Consider the following 17,523-nt stretch of genomic DNA (forward strand, 5'->3'; position numbering starts at 1 on the left):
ACTCCTTTACCTTCACACGACAGCGTTTTATTGATGTTTTCATCTCCAGGAGCTAGCCATGATCTCTGTAGGTAAAGATACTTGACGGCTGCCCTTAACGCATATCTCTCTCCTTCACTCTTAGGTTTGATGTATTTGCTGTATTCTTCCTCGGCTTTTAGGTCAATGAGTGAATAGAGGCCAGCCTTGTTCTTGGGTTTGTCTTCTTGATCAGAAACTAGACCAATATTCTTGGGTTTGTCTTCTTGTTCAAGAAGATCATCATACCCCTTTGTATCTCCACTGCGAAGAATCTTCGTGTGATCACCGGAAACTCTATCTCCGGTGAAAGATTCATTTTGTTCAGAACTTATTTGAAAACCAGGTTTAGAACCGGCCGTGATACAATAAGGATCGTTGTACTTCCGAGAGAAGAAACAGATGTGGAAGTTGTTGAAAGATAACAAAAGGTAAAGAAGAAAGAAGAGAAGAATTCTTGTCTTTATCTTTGAGATCACCGATACTATCATTTCTTTCTTATTTTCTGACTTGGTCCTGACTTCTTCACTTTGCCACTTAGGATTTTAATAAAATCTTCGTATGGGGATTTAAAATATAGTTTCTTTCAACCAACAAATAAAACTTTTTACTAAAAATTAAAAATAAGTAATCACCTACCATTGTCACAAGCTTTCAGGAGTTGAGGTCATTTTCTACCGTTGTCACTTTTACCACTTCAACGTGCTCTTGGAACTCAATTAGTCAAGAGAATTCATTCGTCAAAAGATCCGTTATCTAATTAACTGTTCGTATTATTATTGTATAAACCGTGAGTAATTAAGATTAAACAGTAATCATAAAATTATGAATGTTGGACTCGTCTCGTCTTTTTTTATAAACAGAGAAACCGTAAAAAAAAATTACAACACGACAATTAATTATGTGTGTAGTCGATTTGGTCAAACATCATAATTCTGTTTTCTTCAATGTATGTTGTGTTACATCATACTTATGGTAGATGATACATCCAGCTTATAACCTACTTAAGGGAATTAGTTACGACTTAACTCTTAAGAACCTGAATATGAAATTTTCATTTAAGGATTTGGAATGTTCCAATCTAATACGAACCAATCTATTTTCTGATTACAATCAAAACATAAATTTAGTCGAAGTTATTCCTTTTTTTTTTCTTTTCATTGCTCAACATCTCACATAAAATCGCAAATGTAATTATATTTTTTTATTTTTTTGCTCTTCATTCTTTTAACTTAATTAAAACTGTGGAAATCTATATATATATTTTTTTCTATAAAATATAATATATCATCTTTATTAACTTTTAAATATTGGTTTATTCAAAAAAAAACATGTTGATAAAATATTGGTTTATTCAAAAAAAAAACATGTTGNCAAGCTTTCAGGAGTTGAGGTCATTTTCTACCGTTGTCACTTTTACCACTTCAACGTGCTCTTGGAACTCAATTAGTCAAGAGAATTCATTCGTCAAAAGATCCGTTATCTAATTAACTGTTCGTATTATTATTGTATAAACCGTGAGTAATTAAGATTAAACAGTAATCATAAAATTATGAATGTTGGACTCGTCTCGTCTTTTTTTATAAACAGAGAAACCGTAAAAAAAAATTACAACACGACAATTAATTATGTGTGTAGTCGATTTGGTCAAACATCATAATTCTGTTTTCTTCAATGTATGTTGTGTTACATCATACTTATGGTAGATGATACATCCAGCTTATAACCTACTTAAGGGAATTAGTTACGACTTAACTCTTAAGAACCTGAATATGAAATTTTCATTTAAGGATTTGGAATGTTCCAATCTAATACGAACCAATCTATTTTCTGATTACAATCAAAACATAAATTTAGTCGAAGTTATTCCTTTTTTTTTTCTTTTCATTGCTCAACATCTCACATAAAATCGCAAATGTAATTATATTTTTTTATTTTTTTGCTCTTCATTCTTTTAACTTAATTAAAACTGTGGAAATCTATATATATATTTTTTTCTATAAAATATAATATATCATCTTTATTAACTTTTAAATATTGGTTTATTCAAAAAAAAACATGTTGATAAAATATTGGTTTATTCAAAAAAAAAACATGTTGATAAAAAAGGGCCCAACCGGGTTCGAACCGGTGACCTCTCGATCTGCAGTCGAATGCTCTACCACTGAGCTATGGACCCAATTTCATTAACTTCAATATTTATAAAATATAACTCAAAAGCTGATTGCTTAAAAGTTAAAACCCCTAGTTGCAGCCGTCTATGGCAGTTAATCTTCTTTTTCATAAAATAATTTTCTCTGTTTCCGTCGCCGGTAAAAGGATGGGCAAACGAGGAGCTAAGAAGCTAACAAACACTCAAGGAGGAGGAGGACCTAATCTCAAATCCGTACTAAGACATGATCATTTGAAGAATCTCGCTCTCTGGTCTTCCGCCGGAGATACTCCGATACCTTCTCTTTCTTCCTTGTTCGGTCGACGTCTCGCTGCAGACATTGAAACCACCGGAATAGCTACTGATCCTGATCTCGTCTCTTGCCAAAGGTACCTCTTTTAAGGGTTTTCTTATCATGACTACAATTTTGGAATGTGCAACCCGCCGCTTAGTTAGGTTTTTTGTGGTTTAGAATCTTGAAATGTCATTGTTCTGTGTTTAGATTACTTAATGTTTTACAAAGAGAGGATCTTTATGAATTTCCATGGTTTATCTTAATGATGATTCCTAGGTGTGAGACCATACTTAAGCCAGGGGTCAATTGCAATGTCAGGATCGAGAAGGTTTCTTCTAAGCAGAAGAAGAAACGTACAAGGTGCAACAAGTCTAACATCTGTTTGCCTCAGAACAATGTAGTTTACCATTGCAATTTCTGTTCTCACCGGAACCTTAACAGAGGTACTGCGAAAGGTCAGATGAAAGAGATTTACCCTTTCAAGCCGAAAGCTCCTCGTCCTAATAAGATCAATCAAGAGATGACAGAGATGCCTCAAAGTAACATGCTTTCTTCACCTGTGAGAAGTGAGAAAGATCAGGTGGAGGAGGCGAATACACCGAAGCCAATGATGCTTACTCTGGATAGGGATAAGAGGATACGAAAATCCAAGAGTAAGAAATCGATTGAGCCTGAAAGTGTTGCGGAGAAAACAGTTGGTGGATCTAATAAGAGGAAGAGAAATTCATGGACAGGTATGAAAGAGGTAGCTGAGACTAACAAGAGTTCTAGAACAAACTTAAAGATACCTTTTCTCTTGTGATCTGTCTGTTATATTTGGAAATGTAGAGTAAATATTATCCCTTTGTGGAAGTTTTTCATGCAATGATGAGTCTTGTATTCTTGTTCCTTTAAACTCTGAAATGTTTTGATCATGACCGCAACAACCCGAGATAGCAAAAAATTGTTCAAACTGTTGAGAAGAAATCATTTACTACTTCGACTGTGTGGTCCAATGGCCTCTTCGTGAAGAGGAAGAAAGAGAGTTTGGTTCATCATCATCTGGAGAAGGATCTCGAGATAAATCTGAATCATTTGGAGAAGAATCTTTCGATGGAGATTCGAAGAATGAAGTTTCTCATGTTGCTCCTCAGCTTTTCTAAGAAGCCTGAAGCTTACTTGGAAGCCGAAACTTCGAAAAAGAAGAAGAAGCCTCAGAACACTATTGTGGTCAAACACTCTTTACAAAAAGGAGAGGGATGACNATCCGTACTAAGACATGATCATTTGAAGAATCTCGCTCTCTGGTCTTCCGCCGGAGATACTCCGATACCTTCTCTTTCTTCCTTGTTCGGTCGACGTCTCGCTGCAGACATTGAAACCACCGGAATAGCTACTGATCCTGATCTCGTCTCTTGCCAAAGGTACCTCTTTTAAGGGTTTTCTTATCATGACTACAATTTTGGAATGTGCAACCCGCCGCTTAGTTAGGTTTTTTGTGGTTTAGAATCTTGAAATGTCATTGTTCTGTGTTTAGATTACTTAATGTTTTACAAAGAGAGGATCTTTATGAATTTCCATGGTTTATCTTAATGATGATTCCTAGGTGTGAGACCATACTTAAGCCAGGGGTCAATTGCAATGTCAGGATCGAGAAGGTTTCTTCTAAGCAGAAGAAGAAACGTACAAGGTGCAACAAGTCTAACATCTGTTTGCCTCAGAACAATGTAGTTTACCATTGCAATTTCTGTTCTCACCGGAACCTTAACAGAGGTACTGCGAAAGGTCAGATGAAAGAGATTTACCCTTTCAAGCCGAAAGCTCCTCGTCCTAATAAGATCAATCAAGAGATGACAGAGATGCCTCAAAGTAACATGCTTTCTTCACCTGTGAGAAGTGAGAAAGATCAGGTGGAGGAGGCGAATACACCGAAGCCAATGATGCTTACTCTGGATAGGGATAAGAGGATACGAAAATCCAAGAGTAAGAAATCGATTGAGCCTGAAAGTGTTGCGGAGAAAACAGTTGGTGGATCTAATAAGAGGAAGAGAAATTCATGGACAGGTATGAAAGAGGTAGCTGAGACTAACAAGAGTTCTAGAACAAACTTAAAGATACCTTTTCTCTTGTGATCTGTCTGTTATATTTGGAAATGTAGAGTAAATATTATCCCTTTGTGGAAGTTTTTCATGCAATGATGAGTCTTGTATTCTTGTTCCTTTAAACTCTGAAATGTTTTGATCATGACCGCAACAACCCGAGATAGCAAAAAATTGTTCAAACTGTTGAGAAGAAATCATTTACTACTTCGACTGTGTGGTCCAATGGCCTCTTCGTGAAGAGGAAGAAAGAGAGTTTGGTTCATCATCATCTGGAGAAGGATCTCGAGATAAATCTGAATCATTTGGAGAAGAATCTTTCGATGGAGATTCGAAGAATGAAGTTTCTCATGTTGCTCCTCAGCTTTTCTAAGAAGCCTGAAGCTTACTTGGAAGCCGAAACTTCGAAAAAGAAGAAGAAGCCTCAGAACACTATTGTGGTCAAACACTCTTTACAAAAAGGAGAGGGATGACATTAAGAAGAAGACGAAAATGAAGATAACAACGAGTGAGTGAGCATGAGGTAACAAAAGAAAAGGTTAAGAAGCCACCATTGTATCAGAGGTTATTCAGCCGCAAGGATGATCTCACAGTGCTTCAAGGAACTCTTGACGTCAATTAGAGGAGAGGAGGAGACCCTTTTGAAGATATATTGATGCTTTTTGTGAGTATGTGGAAAAAAATTTGATCAGTTTCTACACTACGGAAAGCCAATTAGTAGCCGAAGTTCAGAGGTTCAAGTCAAAGTTTGAGAATTATAATGTGAGAATTGTCTCTTACAAAGAGAAAACGTCAAGAAAAAGCTATTGTATTTCCGATAGATATTGTGAAGAAAATTTTTTCTGAGTTATCGAGAGAGGTTTGGTGAAGTGACGGTGTTCTGGCTTTCAAATCAAGGAAGAAGCTTGGAGAACAAGAGAAAAAATGTTGTAAGGTACCCCCTATCTTATAGTAGTGGAGATAGTGTCTTTTTCTTAAGCCAACGAATGTGGTGTCTTCTGGTTTAGATGAATCCAACGTGATTGCTCGTTGAGATATGATCTCGAGAATTGACCAAAGAAGAGAGAGGTTGAAGAAAATTTGAAGAAGATCAAGGCAATGCCAAATTGCCAATGGAGCTATGTTAGTGGTTCGTTTTGTCGTTAGTATGCATTTTGAGACTAATTATGTTTGTTTTTAACTAATCTAGGTAATAGTAATATTACTTACATTTTCCCAAAAAGAAGTTAATAGTACTAGTTACGTTGTAGTATTGGCTAGTTTAAGGTCATTTCCTACATTATTTTTCATAGATAATACTGTAATTAGTAATTACATTATATACTGTATGTTGGCATTAAGGTCATTCTTTAATTAATCTGTCCCCGGCCCTTAATTAATCCCCACTTGAATTTTTTTTTCTCACCCATTGTCATTTGTCAACTCAATCTTGGGAGAATCGAATTATAAAAAGACGAAGTAGTAAGAAATACACATTGAATTATAAAAAGACGAAGTAGAACTATTAATTAACTTGCACAAAAACGAAAATAAAACAAACAAAGACCTTTCTTAAATCTAATCAACGACCTTCTCTCTGCCTCTGTAACTAATCTCCATATATCAATGACCCTCTCTTCTTCTTCTTCTTCTTCATTGATCTCATAACCCCTAAAGAGTTTTAAATCATGGCAACAACAAAGAAACTCTCTGCTCTCTTCTGCTTCTCTTCTCTCTTCTGCCTTTTCTTCACCATTCACCAAGCTGTCTCTGAATCCGAGCACATGGAAACTTTCTGCAACAAAGCATCCAGAAACACCACTAGCAATAGCACAACTTACAACACAAATCTCAAAACTCTTCTCTCCACTCTTAGTAACCAATCATCATTCGCTAACTACTACAACCTCACGACCGGTCTAGCTTCAGACACAGTCCACGGAATGTTCTTATGCATTGGAGATGTCAACAGAACAAGCTGCAATGCATGCGTCAAGAATGCAACAATCGAGATTGCCAAAAACTGTACTAACCATCGAGAAGCAATCATTTACTACTTCTCTTGTATGGTTCGATACTCAGATAAGTTTTTCCTCTCCACCTTAGAGACGAAGCCTAATACCTTTTGGTCTTCAACCGATCCAATACCCAAATCATATGGTAAATTTGAGCAGAGGTTGTCTAACAAAATGGGAGAAGTTATTGTTAGATCATCTTTCCTATCTTCTTCGTTTACGCCATATTATCTTCAAGATATAACTAGGATCGATGACCAGTATGATCTTCAGTCTGTTGTCCAGTGTAGTCCTCATTTGGATCCTGGAAACTGCACCACATGTCTGAAACTTGCGTTCCAAGAACTAACTCACTGCTGTGGTGATCAGCTTTGGGCTTTCATCTTCACCCCCAAATGTTTAGTGAGTTTTGATACCTCAAATTCATCACTGTTGCCGCTTCCACAGCCAAATCACAGCGGTGCCTTCTCGAGTAGAGGTTAGTATATACAGTGCTATCTATGAAATAATGATGGGTTATACACTTTTTATTTAGATAGAGTAAATGATATACGTACCTTTGACATGTTATGACTTATGTATACTAAAACAAATATACTACAGTTAGGATATAAATTGTAACAAATTTTGTAAATTTTTGATATAAAACTTATGTTTCAATTTATCAGATTTCTTTTAAGACAAATAATAAAGAACAAAATAACTGCAACATTTATTTTCTCCTATTTTTTTTTTTTTTATAAAGAACATTAATTCTTTGTTGTATGTTTCTTTTAGCATTATGGTCAATCTCGTAATGTTTGGATTATTTTGTTGTTGTTATGCAGGAAATAACAGAATATTTGCGGGAATGGTTCTTGGTTCGGCCGCTTCGGTGTTTGCACTTTTTGGTTTATAATCAGATTTAAAATTACAATATTGAGAAAAAGGCTTGGTTCAAGTTTCGATTTGAATTTTTGCTAAGAGCAAAACAATAACTATTGTTTCCGCTAATTATGCTTCATGATTATGTTTTATTGTCCTCTTTTAACGTGGTTGTACATTCAGTTGTTGTAAGACTTGTTTGTCCCTTTTTTTATTATCATTTTGAGTTGTCAATTCATTTGATTTTGAACTATATATTAACTAGGAACGCATATAATTTTTTTTTTGTTGTGGTGGAATGTTGGGAACGCTAGTCTCGAGAAAATGTTTTGAATTTAAACCGAAAACGCATATAGCTTTTTCATCCCGAGTATCTTAAGAAAACGTCTTGAATTTGACAGTATGATTCGTTGGCTGATGTAGTCACTTTTGGATGTCGTACACAGCAGATATTAAGATCATATGAAGAGCTTAGCATGTTTTTTTTAACAATTCATTGTGTTTTTCTTTGTTATTGTATCGTACTCATGAGATATAAAAACGACTTGGATCACTTTGTTTTATTCTTGATTAATCAGTACTAGAAAATCGACGTTTTCGTAATGAAATCTGTAAATTCAAGTGTAATAATGAAGTAATTTATATTTCTAGTATGTTGATGATTTTTAATAAGTACTAGAAAGTGGACGTTTCTTTAATAAAAATCTGTAAATTCGAGTGTTATAGTGAAGTAATTTATATTTCTAGTATGTTGATGATTTTTAAAACCTTGTTTTTGAAATCAGATGAACGTGTACCATCATCATGTAAGTCTAATAGAAGAACTCCACAACTCAGTCCCAACATGACTGTGTGTTGATCCCACAAGAAGCTGACCATATGATGTATGACTCGGGGAAGGTGAGCGTGTACTTCGTGTAGAATGCGTTGAACCGTGTGATGAAAGACAAGACAAAGTTACTCATCGCACACCGAACGAGCATAGTCCATAGCGTGTATTAGATCGTCTTATGCTCTAATGGGAAGATCATAGCCTTTGAATCAATCCATGAAAACAAAGACCAAAAAACACAAAAGACCAGTTACTCATTGGGAGAATAGGACTATAAGAAGACCAACTAGTAACAAATTAATAGTACTATTAACTTAAAAAAGACCAAAAAACACAAAGGCCAATTACTCATTTGGAGAATCGAATTATAAGAAGACAAGCAGTAACAAATAGTACTATTAACTTAAACAAAGACCAAAAAAGACCAAGACCAGTTACTCATTTGGAGAATCTAATTTAAAAAAGACCAAGTAGTAACAAATAGTACTATTAATTAACATAAACAAAGACCAAAAAAAAAGATTAATTCATTGGATAAACAAAAATTAAGACAAATGAACTTGTTAAATCAACGACCTTCTCTCTGTCTATAATCTCTATATAGAAGTCCTCTTCTTCCTCTTCATTTATCTTATCTAGTTACATTATAATGGTTGGTAACTTGGTCCTGAGGTCCTTTCATTCCCTTTCACATTGTTATCGGTTTCACATTCTTTAACCAATCTGCCCCCTTAATTAATCCTCATTCGAGTTATTAATTTATTCTCACCACGTGTCGTCTCATTTTGGGAGAATTCGAATATGAAAAAGACTAAGTAGTAACAAATAGTACCATTAACTTAAATCAAAGACCAACCATACAACCAAATTGAGGTCTTTTTAAAAATTAGAAAGACTCATTGGATAAAGAACAAATTCAGAAAAAATGGACTAGTTAAATCAACGACCTTCCCTAATCTCTATATAGAAGTCCCCTTCTTCTTCCTCTTCATTTATCTCATAACCCCTAAAGAGTTTTAAATCATGGAAACAACAAAGAAGCTCTCTGCTCTCTTCTGCCTATTTTTCATCAGTAACCAAGCTTTCTCGGAGTCCGAGCACATGAAAACTTTCTGCAACAAATCATCCAGAAACACCACTAGCAACAACACAACTTTCAACACAAATCTCAACACTCTTCTCTCCATTCTTAGCAACCATTCATCATTCGCTAACTACTACAACCTCACGACCGGTCTAGCTTCAGACACAGTCCATGGAATGTTCTTATGCATTGGAGATGTCAACAGAACAAGCTGCAATGCATGCGTCAAGAACGCAACAATCGAGATTGCCAAAAACTGTACTAACCATCGAGAAGCAATCATTTACTACTTCTCTTGTATGGTTCGATACTCAGATAAGTTTTTCCTCTCCACCTTAGAGACAAAGCCTAATGCCTTCTGGTCTTCAACCGACCCAATTCCCAAATCATTTGGTAAATTTGGGCAGAGGTTGTCTGACAAAATGGGAGAAGTTATTGTCAGATCATCTTTGCTATCTTCTTCGTTTACGCCATATTTTCTTCAGGATACAACTAGGTTCGATGACCAGTATAATCTTCAGTCTGTTGTCCAGTGTAGTCCTCATTTGGATCCTGGAAACTGCACCACATGTCTGAAACTTGCGTTCCAAGAACTCACTCACTGCTGTGGTGATCAGCTTTGGGCTTTCATCTTCACTCCCAAATGTTTAGTCAGTTTTGATACCTCAAATTCTTCATCAATGTCTATTTATCTTCCACGCAGCACTTCTGTCTCGATTAGAGGTTAGCATATACTATATATATATATATATATATATATATATATTTTGATCAACCATCATATACTATATATATATATATATATTTTTTTTTTCTTGAACATAATACTATATATGTATATTGAATTAATGATGGGTTTTATATACTTTTTTTTTATAGAGTGTGTATAGTACCTTTGATATGTTATGTATACAGTATACTAAAACAAAATCTGCTAGTGGAATATAAATTGTAACAAATTTTAGTAAATTTAGTATGTTTCAATTTATCAGATTTCTTTTTCAAATAATTTAGAAATAAAATGTCTTTAAGACAGTAAAGAACAAAATAACTGCAACATTNTTTTTTTTTTTTTTTTTTTTTTTTTTTTTTTTTTTTTTTATCATCAAGAACATTAATACTCTCTTGTATGTTTATTGGCATTATGGTCAATGTTGTAATGTTTGGATTATTTATTTATTTATTTTTTTATAAAGGAGATAACAAATTACTTGGGGGAATGGTTCTTGCTGTGGCGGCTTCGGTGTTTGCACTTTTGGGTTTATGATCAAATTGACAATTACGATATACTGAGACGAAGGTTTGGTTTGAGTTTCGATTTGGAATTTTGCTAAGAGCATTAATACAAAAATTATTGTTTCCGTTAATAAAGCTTAATGCTGTTTATATATTGTCTCTCTTTTGATGTGGTTATACCAACATAGAAGTTTCAAATTCCTAAAACCAAAATCGATTTGAAAAATATTGCTCTAATCGTGAAGTAAGCTATACTATTAATTGGAGAGTACAAAAGCAAAAAAAAAACATTGCAAAAAATTTCATAATATACCCTTACGGATAAAGCAAGAAAGAAGAGGAAAAAAAAAAAAAAAGGCAACGAAGTCATTATATTTGGTTATGGGACGCGGATCCTTATGGTTTGGTATTATTCCATTCGGATCCTAGATATAAAAGATGTGTATCCAAACACTATCTTTGCCTTCCCTTAAACCTGTATTAATTACAAACGACATTAAAAACTGCAACTACTAAATAAATACCAACTAATCATATGCAATCCCTTATTATTCTCTACCGTAATAGATCAATCATCAAAATCATATCAAAACATTAACTACAAATATTAACAATTTATCACAAATATTATTTTTTTCAAAAAATCACAACAACCATTTAGTATAGATTATCTTTCGTTCTTCGGTATTTAATGGCGTATATCAATCATCAGAACAAAAAAAAGAAACAGTTGGATCGAATCCCAGTTCTTAATATAGTATATCGTATAAACCCCAAAATCAAATCAACAAGAGAATATCTTATATTCATTGCATCGAATATTCTACATTTCTACCAAACCCAACTTCAAATACTATATAATCTATAGAATACATTAGAAATCTTTAAACACATCAAACATACGAACAAAGATAATAGAAATTCACCTTGGTATAAGTCATGGCTGCCACCGATGGGTTCACACAGCTTTCCGATTTCAAGGCCTTCAAAACAACATGGAAAATCAAAGTGAAGATCGTACATACATGGAAACAATACACGACATACACTGGAGAAACAATTGTGATGATTTTGGCTGATTTTGAAGTAAGTTTAGATTATTCTCCTTATAACTTATAAACATATTTACTACATACAAAAAAGTCTACCAAAGTTTTAATTAATATGTTTATTGTGTTATTATAGGGTTCTCTCATTCATGCTACTATTAAGAAGCAGTAGTTGAACAAATTCCAAAGGCTTATTGTTTTTGGTGAGTGGCGAATTATTGAGAACTTTCAACTATCAAGATCAACAGGGAAGTTTCGGGCAACCAAACATCAATACAAGATGACCATCATAACCCGATGTGCTTGTGTTTCAAACGATTTTTATTTGGATTTAGCTTCATACGAGAACATACTCGCTGAAGATGGTTTGAATGAAAATATTTTGATTGGTACGCTAATATATTGTTTGTTTTTATATAAATAGTTTGAATTTGTATTCTATGTTATTGACTGCATAGCATAATTTCCCCCTATTTTAGATGTTCTTGGACAGGTTGTTTCCATTGGCGAAATGAAAACATCTGAGCTAAACGACAAACCGAAAAAGAGATTAGAGGTCATCCTACGAGATACAAGGTAATTGGCTCATTTGTCTACTAACTAATCAGCTCATTGACTAACCACATATTAAGCACTAACGTGTGTATTTATTTTGTTGTATTACAGTGACCAGCGGTTGTCATGCACTCTTTGGGGTAAGTTTGCTGACAAAATGTGGACAGCATGTCATGAGGCAAATCAGGGAATAGTCACCTGTTTGATCCGCTGTGGAAAGATTAACACATACAATGGTATGTATTTAACGAGTCGTATTTCGTATTTACATTGTTATGTGTAGGTTTCTTAATGTTGTCTACATAATATGTGTAGGAGATAGAACAATTTCATATGCCTTTGATATGTCGTTGCTGCTCATCAATGCAGACTACCCTGCTGTTCAAGATTTTGTTATCCAGTACTATTTCACATCCCCTAATTTATACAATTCCATGAATGTACTATATGTAATACATAAACTAAAATCACTGTTTATGCAATTGTTGACTGACTACTAAACAGGCTGCCACAAGATGATTTAAAGATTACTTTCGGGGAAAGGAACTGTGATTGTCTAAAGTCTAAACATGAGAATGATGATTACGTGAATCAGTTCCCACGAAGCATTATATCAGATATGCTTGAAGCTACTATGGTAATTATGATAGCTTAATAACTATATGTAGTTCTGATTTCAAACATTTCTGATTTGCTATTCTGTGTTATAGGAGGGGAAATTCAAAATCTATTGTAGTATCTACCACATCGATATGGAGTTCGGGTGGTATTACTTTACCTGTGTTAAGTGTAAGGGAACATGCCTCTAATACCGAAAAAGAGAATGAAATCATAACCAAAAACAAAAAAAAGTCTCTTTGAGTGCAAAAGTTGCAACCAAGATGTGTCGAAGGTTGTATGAAGGTACTTGATTCCGCATATTTTTTTTTTATGGATGTGTTAAAATTACTTAAGAATTGTTTATTAATCCTTTGGTCATGGATTTGGCATATGCTAGGTATAAACTGGTGCTTGATGTCACCCACGAAGCAGTGGTGAGACAAAGATTATTCTTTTTGACAACAATGCTATCAAGTTAGTCAATCAAACTGCGATAGATGTACTTGGTGGTCAATATGATGAGGTAACTGATTGTTATTTAGCTTTCAAATAACCATTTTGATCTCATGATATTGCCAATTCAAACAAACTTTACTATCAATAAATTTCCAGATTCAAGATCCTACTATTGTGCCGCCTGCTTTGCAAGCTTTGGTAGGAAAGACATTCTTATTTCTAGCTTCTGTTGAAACCTCTAACATTGTTGGTGGTAAAGAGACTTATAAGGTGTCATACGTTGAGATGGGAGGTGTTGATAATATTGAAGAGTCGGACATACAAATTGATCCTAGGGATGTGATCTCTAATGAAGTTCAGGTAGAAAAAGTTTTCTGTAAGTTTTTCCCAAAAACAATAAGACATGTTCGTTAATTTCAACATTTCAAATTTTAGGATCAGACGAATAGTAGTGGTATCGAGACATCTGTGACCACACCTTCATCAAAACGTAAAGATGAGTCCAACGATGATGCCACAACACAATCTTCAACATCAAAGAAGATGTGTCTACCATCAATTAATCAGGCAATAGAAGAAGAAAAAGAAAAGATTCAAGGAAAGAAAGTCACGGGTCCTTAAGTATTGTTGCGGATCGTGAAGTCTTTTAACTGATTAGTTGGTTTTTTTTAAAGATAATAAACTAGGATGTTTTTTTTTAGTTTTAACTTAGCATATTCGTTTCGAATAGGCTTAGTTTAAGCTTTTTTCCATGCTAGATATTTCTAAGTTTTCGTTGTCATATTGATTTTTTATAAAATTAAAAAAACATTATGTTTATTTTTAACCAAATACGGGTATTATTAACATTAGTCAAAAAAACAAATGATTGTAGTCTAGAAAAACATACCTGTTGGAGGGGGAAAAATACAGTGCCTGATTGTACCAAGATCTTTGCGAAGAACTGATAATCCTACATAGAGGAACAAGTTTAAAGTAAATAATTTAAAATCCTTAAGCATACTTAACCAAGTAGCACATCGAACAGAAGCGAAAGAAAAATTCCTAACTAAACACATAAAACAAACAATAATTAAAATTGTTAACAATTACTTAGGAAGTGTCGACATTGTTTAAAATAAGATCATCACAGATTAATTCTTCCCTAACCGAGTAGATTACGAGTAAAACAATATTAGCTGTGATCACAGAATATTATGGCGGCTAAGAGGAATTTATTTCTATATCACTAATTATGGGAATAAATCAATTCAGAAATTAAGATGGTTTCTAAACAACTAAATTGATATGCGATAACCAATTTTTCAGATTCTAAGATTTTAATAAACTAAAGTTTATATATTAAGTATACCATTGGAAACAAAATCATTTTAACATTGTGACCATGAAGAAGAGAAAAAATGATCTCCAATGCAGATCTCAAGAGAACACATAAATCAGTTTTCCAAAAAGAATGAAGTCACAATTCAACGATGAAAACTTCAATCCTAATACAGTCAGTTTTCAAGGGGAAGTCATTCAAGTTGAATCAGTTTTCAAAAGAGTTTTCGATAGTTTGAATCACAAACCTGATAATGCAAACAAGGTTTCTCATCTCCCACATGTGCGTAGCTTCGAATCTGGTATGACCATAGTAGATATGTTTAAAGATATTTAGTATTTATTCAAACACCTAATCAAAAACTGTATATTTAAATAGGATCTACAACTAGGAATACAGCTAAATCAAGACCAGTGTTGTCAGATGTTACAAACCTGCTTGATGGTCCCAACCGTGACAAACATGTGGCAGCAACAAGATGGAAAGCTTCTCACCAAAGTATCAAAGATGGGAAGCTTGAAACTGCAAAGAATAAACAAGGTTCGTGTTAGTTCATAACATCAATCAATATACAAGCTAGCATCTAATAGTTAAACCTAACTGTTAATCGTATTCAGGAATGATTGAAGCTTCTGGGATCACATCATTGCATGATCTTGCCCATGATATTACCTTGCCCAACCATTCACAAATTGCGGAAGATACTCCACCTAACAAACAAAGACAATCCAGCAGGATATTTAAACAACTTAGTCCTCAATCAGTAAATAGCAAACAAGGTACTACATATAATTATTATCAACAATATTGATTTTGTAGTGTAAATAGCTGTTGACTTAGTAGGTAGAGTACTTTACTATAATTATTAACTAATCTGTCCCTGTTATAGCATCAAAAGGAGTATTACTTACTCGACCAAAAACACAGTTCCGTCTTGCAAAATTCCTTGCTAGGCAAAAGAAACCAAATGCTCTTCCAATTGGAACCGCAACATTTGTAGAAGGAGATGATGTGATCTACAACCAACAAATACAACGAGGATTGAACACGAGTAAGAGGTCATATGTTTATTCAATGCGAAATATTCATTTTATGTGGTTGCAAGTTTATTTTTAATACAAACTTCATTTGAAAATGGAAAATAAAGATGCTAATGGAAACAAAGAGCAACAAACATACCAATGCAGTAGCAGTTCGGACGATGGTGATTCAGTAGACTCAGAAGGCGAAAATGGGGTTGAAGATGTTCATGCTGATGTTATGAAAGGATATCAGATTTTGGACATATTAGATGAAAGTTTGAAAAAAGCATTTGGATCGAAATAAAAAAAGACTCCTAGACCTAAAGCTAAGAAAAAATCGACAGGTAGATATCATCTGTTTAAGTGTTCTTATTATTTTCAAGATGCCGAAGTTGTTAGTTTTTCTAATATTAACAAATTTTTAATACTATATGTAGAGTATCTTGACCATGGCGACCCTGATTATTCATGTTCATATTGTGGAGCTATTACGTGGTATGGGGAGCGGATTACTAGGCACAAGAGGGATAAAAATCCTACTTTCACACAATGTTGTTTGCAAGGATCTGTTAAACTTGCTTTTCTACATAATCAGCCTGAGGTGTTATTTGCTTTGTTAACAAATGATGACGAATTGAGTAGACATTTCAGAAAAAATATCAGAGCATACAACATGATTTTTTCATTCACCTCACTTGGTGGGTGTTGCGAAAACTCAGTTGTGAAAGGTCGTGGTCCTAATATGTTCCAGATACAAGGAGAGAACTACCATCTACTTGGTTCTTTGAAGCCTACAGATGGTGATTTTCCAAAGTTTTCACAATTGTATATCGTAGATACAGAGAATGAGGTTGAAAACAGAGCTGGCAATCTGAGGTATGTTAAACACCAATGCCTAAATTTATACTATTATTAAATACATGTTTGATTGTGTGTTTTATTTTTCAGTAAAGCAAAAAATTCAGGAAAATATAAAAAGAAACAGGAGTTAAGACATGAAGTGATTGCTGCTATAATCAAGATGCTAGATGCTGTGAACCCTTATGTTGAAAACTTTAGATCAGCTAAAGAGCGGCTAGATATTAATCCTGAAGAAAGTTTTCACATGAGAATTGTTAGTGATCGTCAAAAAGACGGACAAAACTATGATGTACCGACATCATCAGAGGTTGCTGCATTAATTCCAGGAGACTTCCATGTTGCAATGCCTACTTGGGACATTGTGATTGAAGAGAAATCAGGAGAATTACAAAGAATAAGTGAAATACATCCAACCTATCTTGCTCTACAATATCCTTTGTTGTTTCCTAAGGGTGAGGATGGTTATAGACTAGGAATACTAAAAGGACCTGGTGGTTGAAAAAAAAATCAAAAAAATAGAGAAACGGAGAAAGAGAGGAAGTGCATCAGTATGCGCCAATGGTTTGCATTCCGTATACATGAGAGGAAGAACGAATCACATTGTTTGTTAATGTCCAAAAGATTGTTTCAGCAATTCTTAGTGGATGCTTATACGACTATAGAGACAAACAAGTTAACTTTCCTCAAGCTAAATCAGTCAAATTTGAGGGCTGCTAATTATAATACGGTGAAGGATGTTGATAATCAAGGCAACACAAATTTGAATGAGTAAGGGACCAAATGCTACTTGCCAGCTTCTTTTGTTGGTGGACCTAGATATATGAGGAATATGTATCTAGATGCAATGGCAGTTTGTAAGTATTATGGATTTCCTGATCTATTCATTACATTCACTTGCAACCCTAAATGGCCTGAGCTGATTCGAAATTGAATATTGATGATAGGTCTGAGATTATTAGCAGAGTGTTCAAGATGAAGGTCAACTCTTTAATGGATGATCTAACCAAAAAACATATGTTAGGACGAACAGTCTCATGTAAGTCTCCGGATGAAACTATTTGTGTTTATACATTTTTCTAAATTTGCGGATGTTCTTTTAATATGGA

The 17,523-nt window shown here is 34.2% G+C and overlaps 6 protein-coding genes and 1 non-coding gene across 7 annotated transcripts in view; 5 read left to right on the top strand and 2 right to left on the bottom strand.

Annotated features, from left to right (window-relative positions):
- The window catches only part of LOC104728439 (probable xyloglucan galactosyltransferase GT20), a 1,691-nt gene extending 1,182 nt beyond the window's left edge, over window positions 1-509 (bottom strand). Inside the window, exon 1 of the mRNA XM_010447414.1 lies at window positions 11-509. Coding sequence (XP_010445716.1) covers window positions 11-509 — 499 coding nt within the window. The remainder of the gene's footprint in view (window positions 1-10) is intronic.
- TRNAC-GCA lies at window positions 2,126-2,197 on the bottom strand. The gene has a single exon. It is a non-coding gene; the product is annotated as a tRNA-Cys (tRNA).
- LOC104724495 lies at window positions 2,300-3,353 on the top strand. The gene is made up of 2 exons (XM_010442986.2): window positions 2,300-2,559; window positions 2,742-3,353. The coding sequence occupies exons 1-2, from the start codon at window positions 2,339-2,341 to the stop codon at window positions 3,265-3,267; spliced, it is 747 nt and encodes a 248-aa protein (XP_010441288.1). The 5' UTR covers window positions 2,300-2,338; the 3' UTR covers window positions 3,268-3,353.
- LOC109124969 lies at window positions 3,714-4,662 on the top strand (the record flags this gene model as incomplete). The annotated part of the gene is made up of 2 exons (XM_019231984.1): window positions 3,714-3,868; window positions 4,051-4,662. Coding segments are annotated over 2 exons (681 nt in total), but the record flags the coding sequence as incomplete, so codon positions are not given.
- Window positions 6,100-7,629, top strand: LOC104724496 (cysteine-rich repeat secretory protein 57-like). Its single transcript, XM_010442988.2, has 2 exons — window positions 6,100-7,015; window positions 7,365-7,629. The coding sequence occupies exons 1-2, from the start codon at window positions 6,211-6,213 to the stop codon at window positions 7,433-7,435; spliced, it is 876 nt and encodes a 291-aa protein (XP_010441290.1). The 5' UTR covers window positions 6,100-6,210; the 3' UTR covers window positions 7,436-7,629.
- On the top strand, window positions 9,216-10,600 carry LOC104724497 (cysteine-rich repeat secretory protein 57-like). The gene is made up of 2 exons (XM_010442989.1): window positions 9,216-10,040; window positions 10,514-10,600. The coding sequence occupies exons 1-2, from the start codon at window positions 9,257-9,259 to the stop codon at window positions 10,582-10,584; spliced, it is 855 nt and encodes a 284-aa protein (XP_010441291.1). The 5' UTR covers window positions 9,216-9,256; the 3' UTR covers window positions 10,585-10,600.
- LOC104728441 lies at window positions 11,493-13,834 on the top strand. The gene is made up of 9 exons (XM_010447415.1): window positions 11,493-11,639; window positions 12,096-12,178; window positions 12,269-12,393; window positions 12,473-12,557; window positions 12,662-12,794; window positions 12,868-12,923; window positions 13,190-13,280; window positions 13,370-13,573; window positions 13,649-13,834. Exons 1-9 carry the CDS (start codon window positions 11,493-11,495, stop codon window positions 13,832-13,834), a joined length of 1,110 nt encoding a protein of 369 aa, XP_010445717.1.

Source organism: Camelina sativa, chromosome 11 (assembly GCF_000633955.1).
Source record: "Camelina sativa cultivar DH55 chromosome 11, Cs, whole genome shotgun sequence".
NCBI classification, from domain to species: Eukaryota; Viridiplantae; Streptophyta; class Magnoliopsida; order Brassicales; family Brassicaceae; genus Camelina; species Camelina sativa.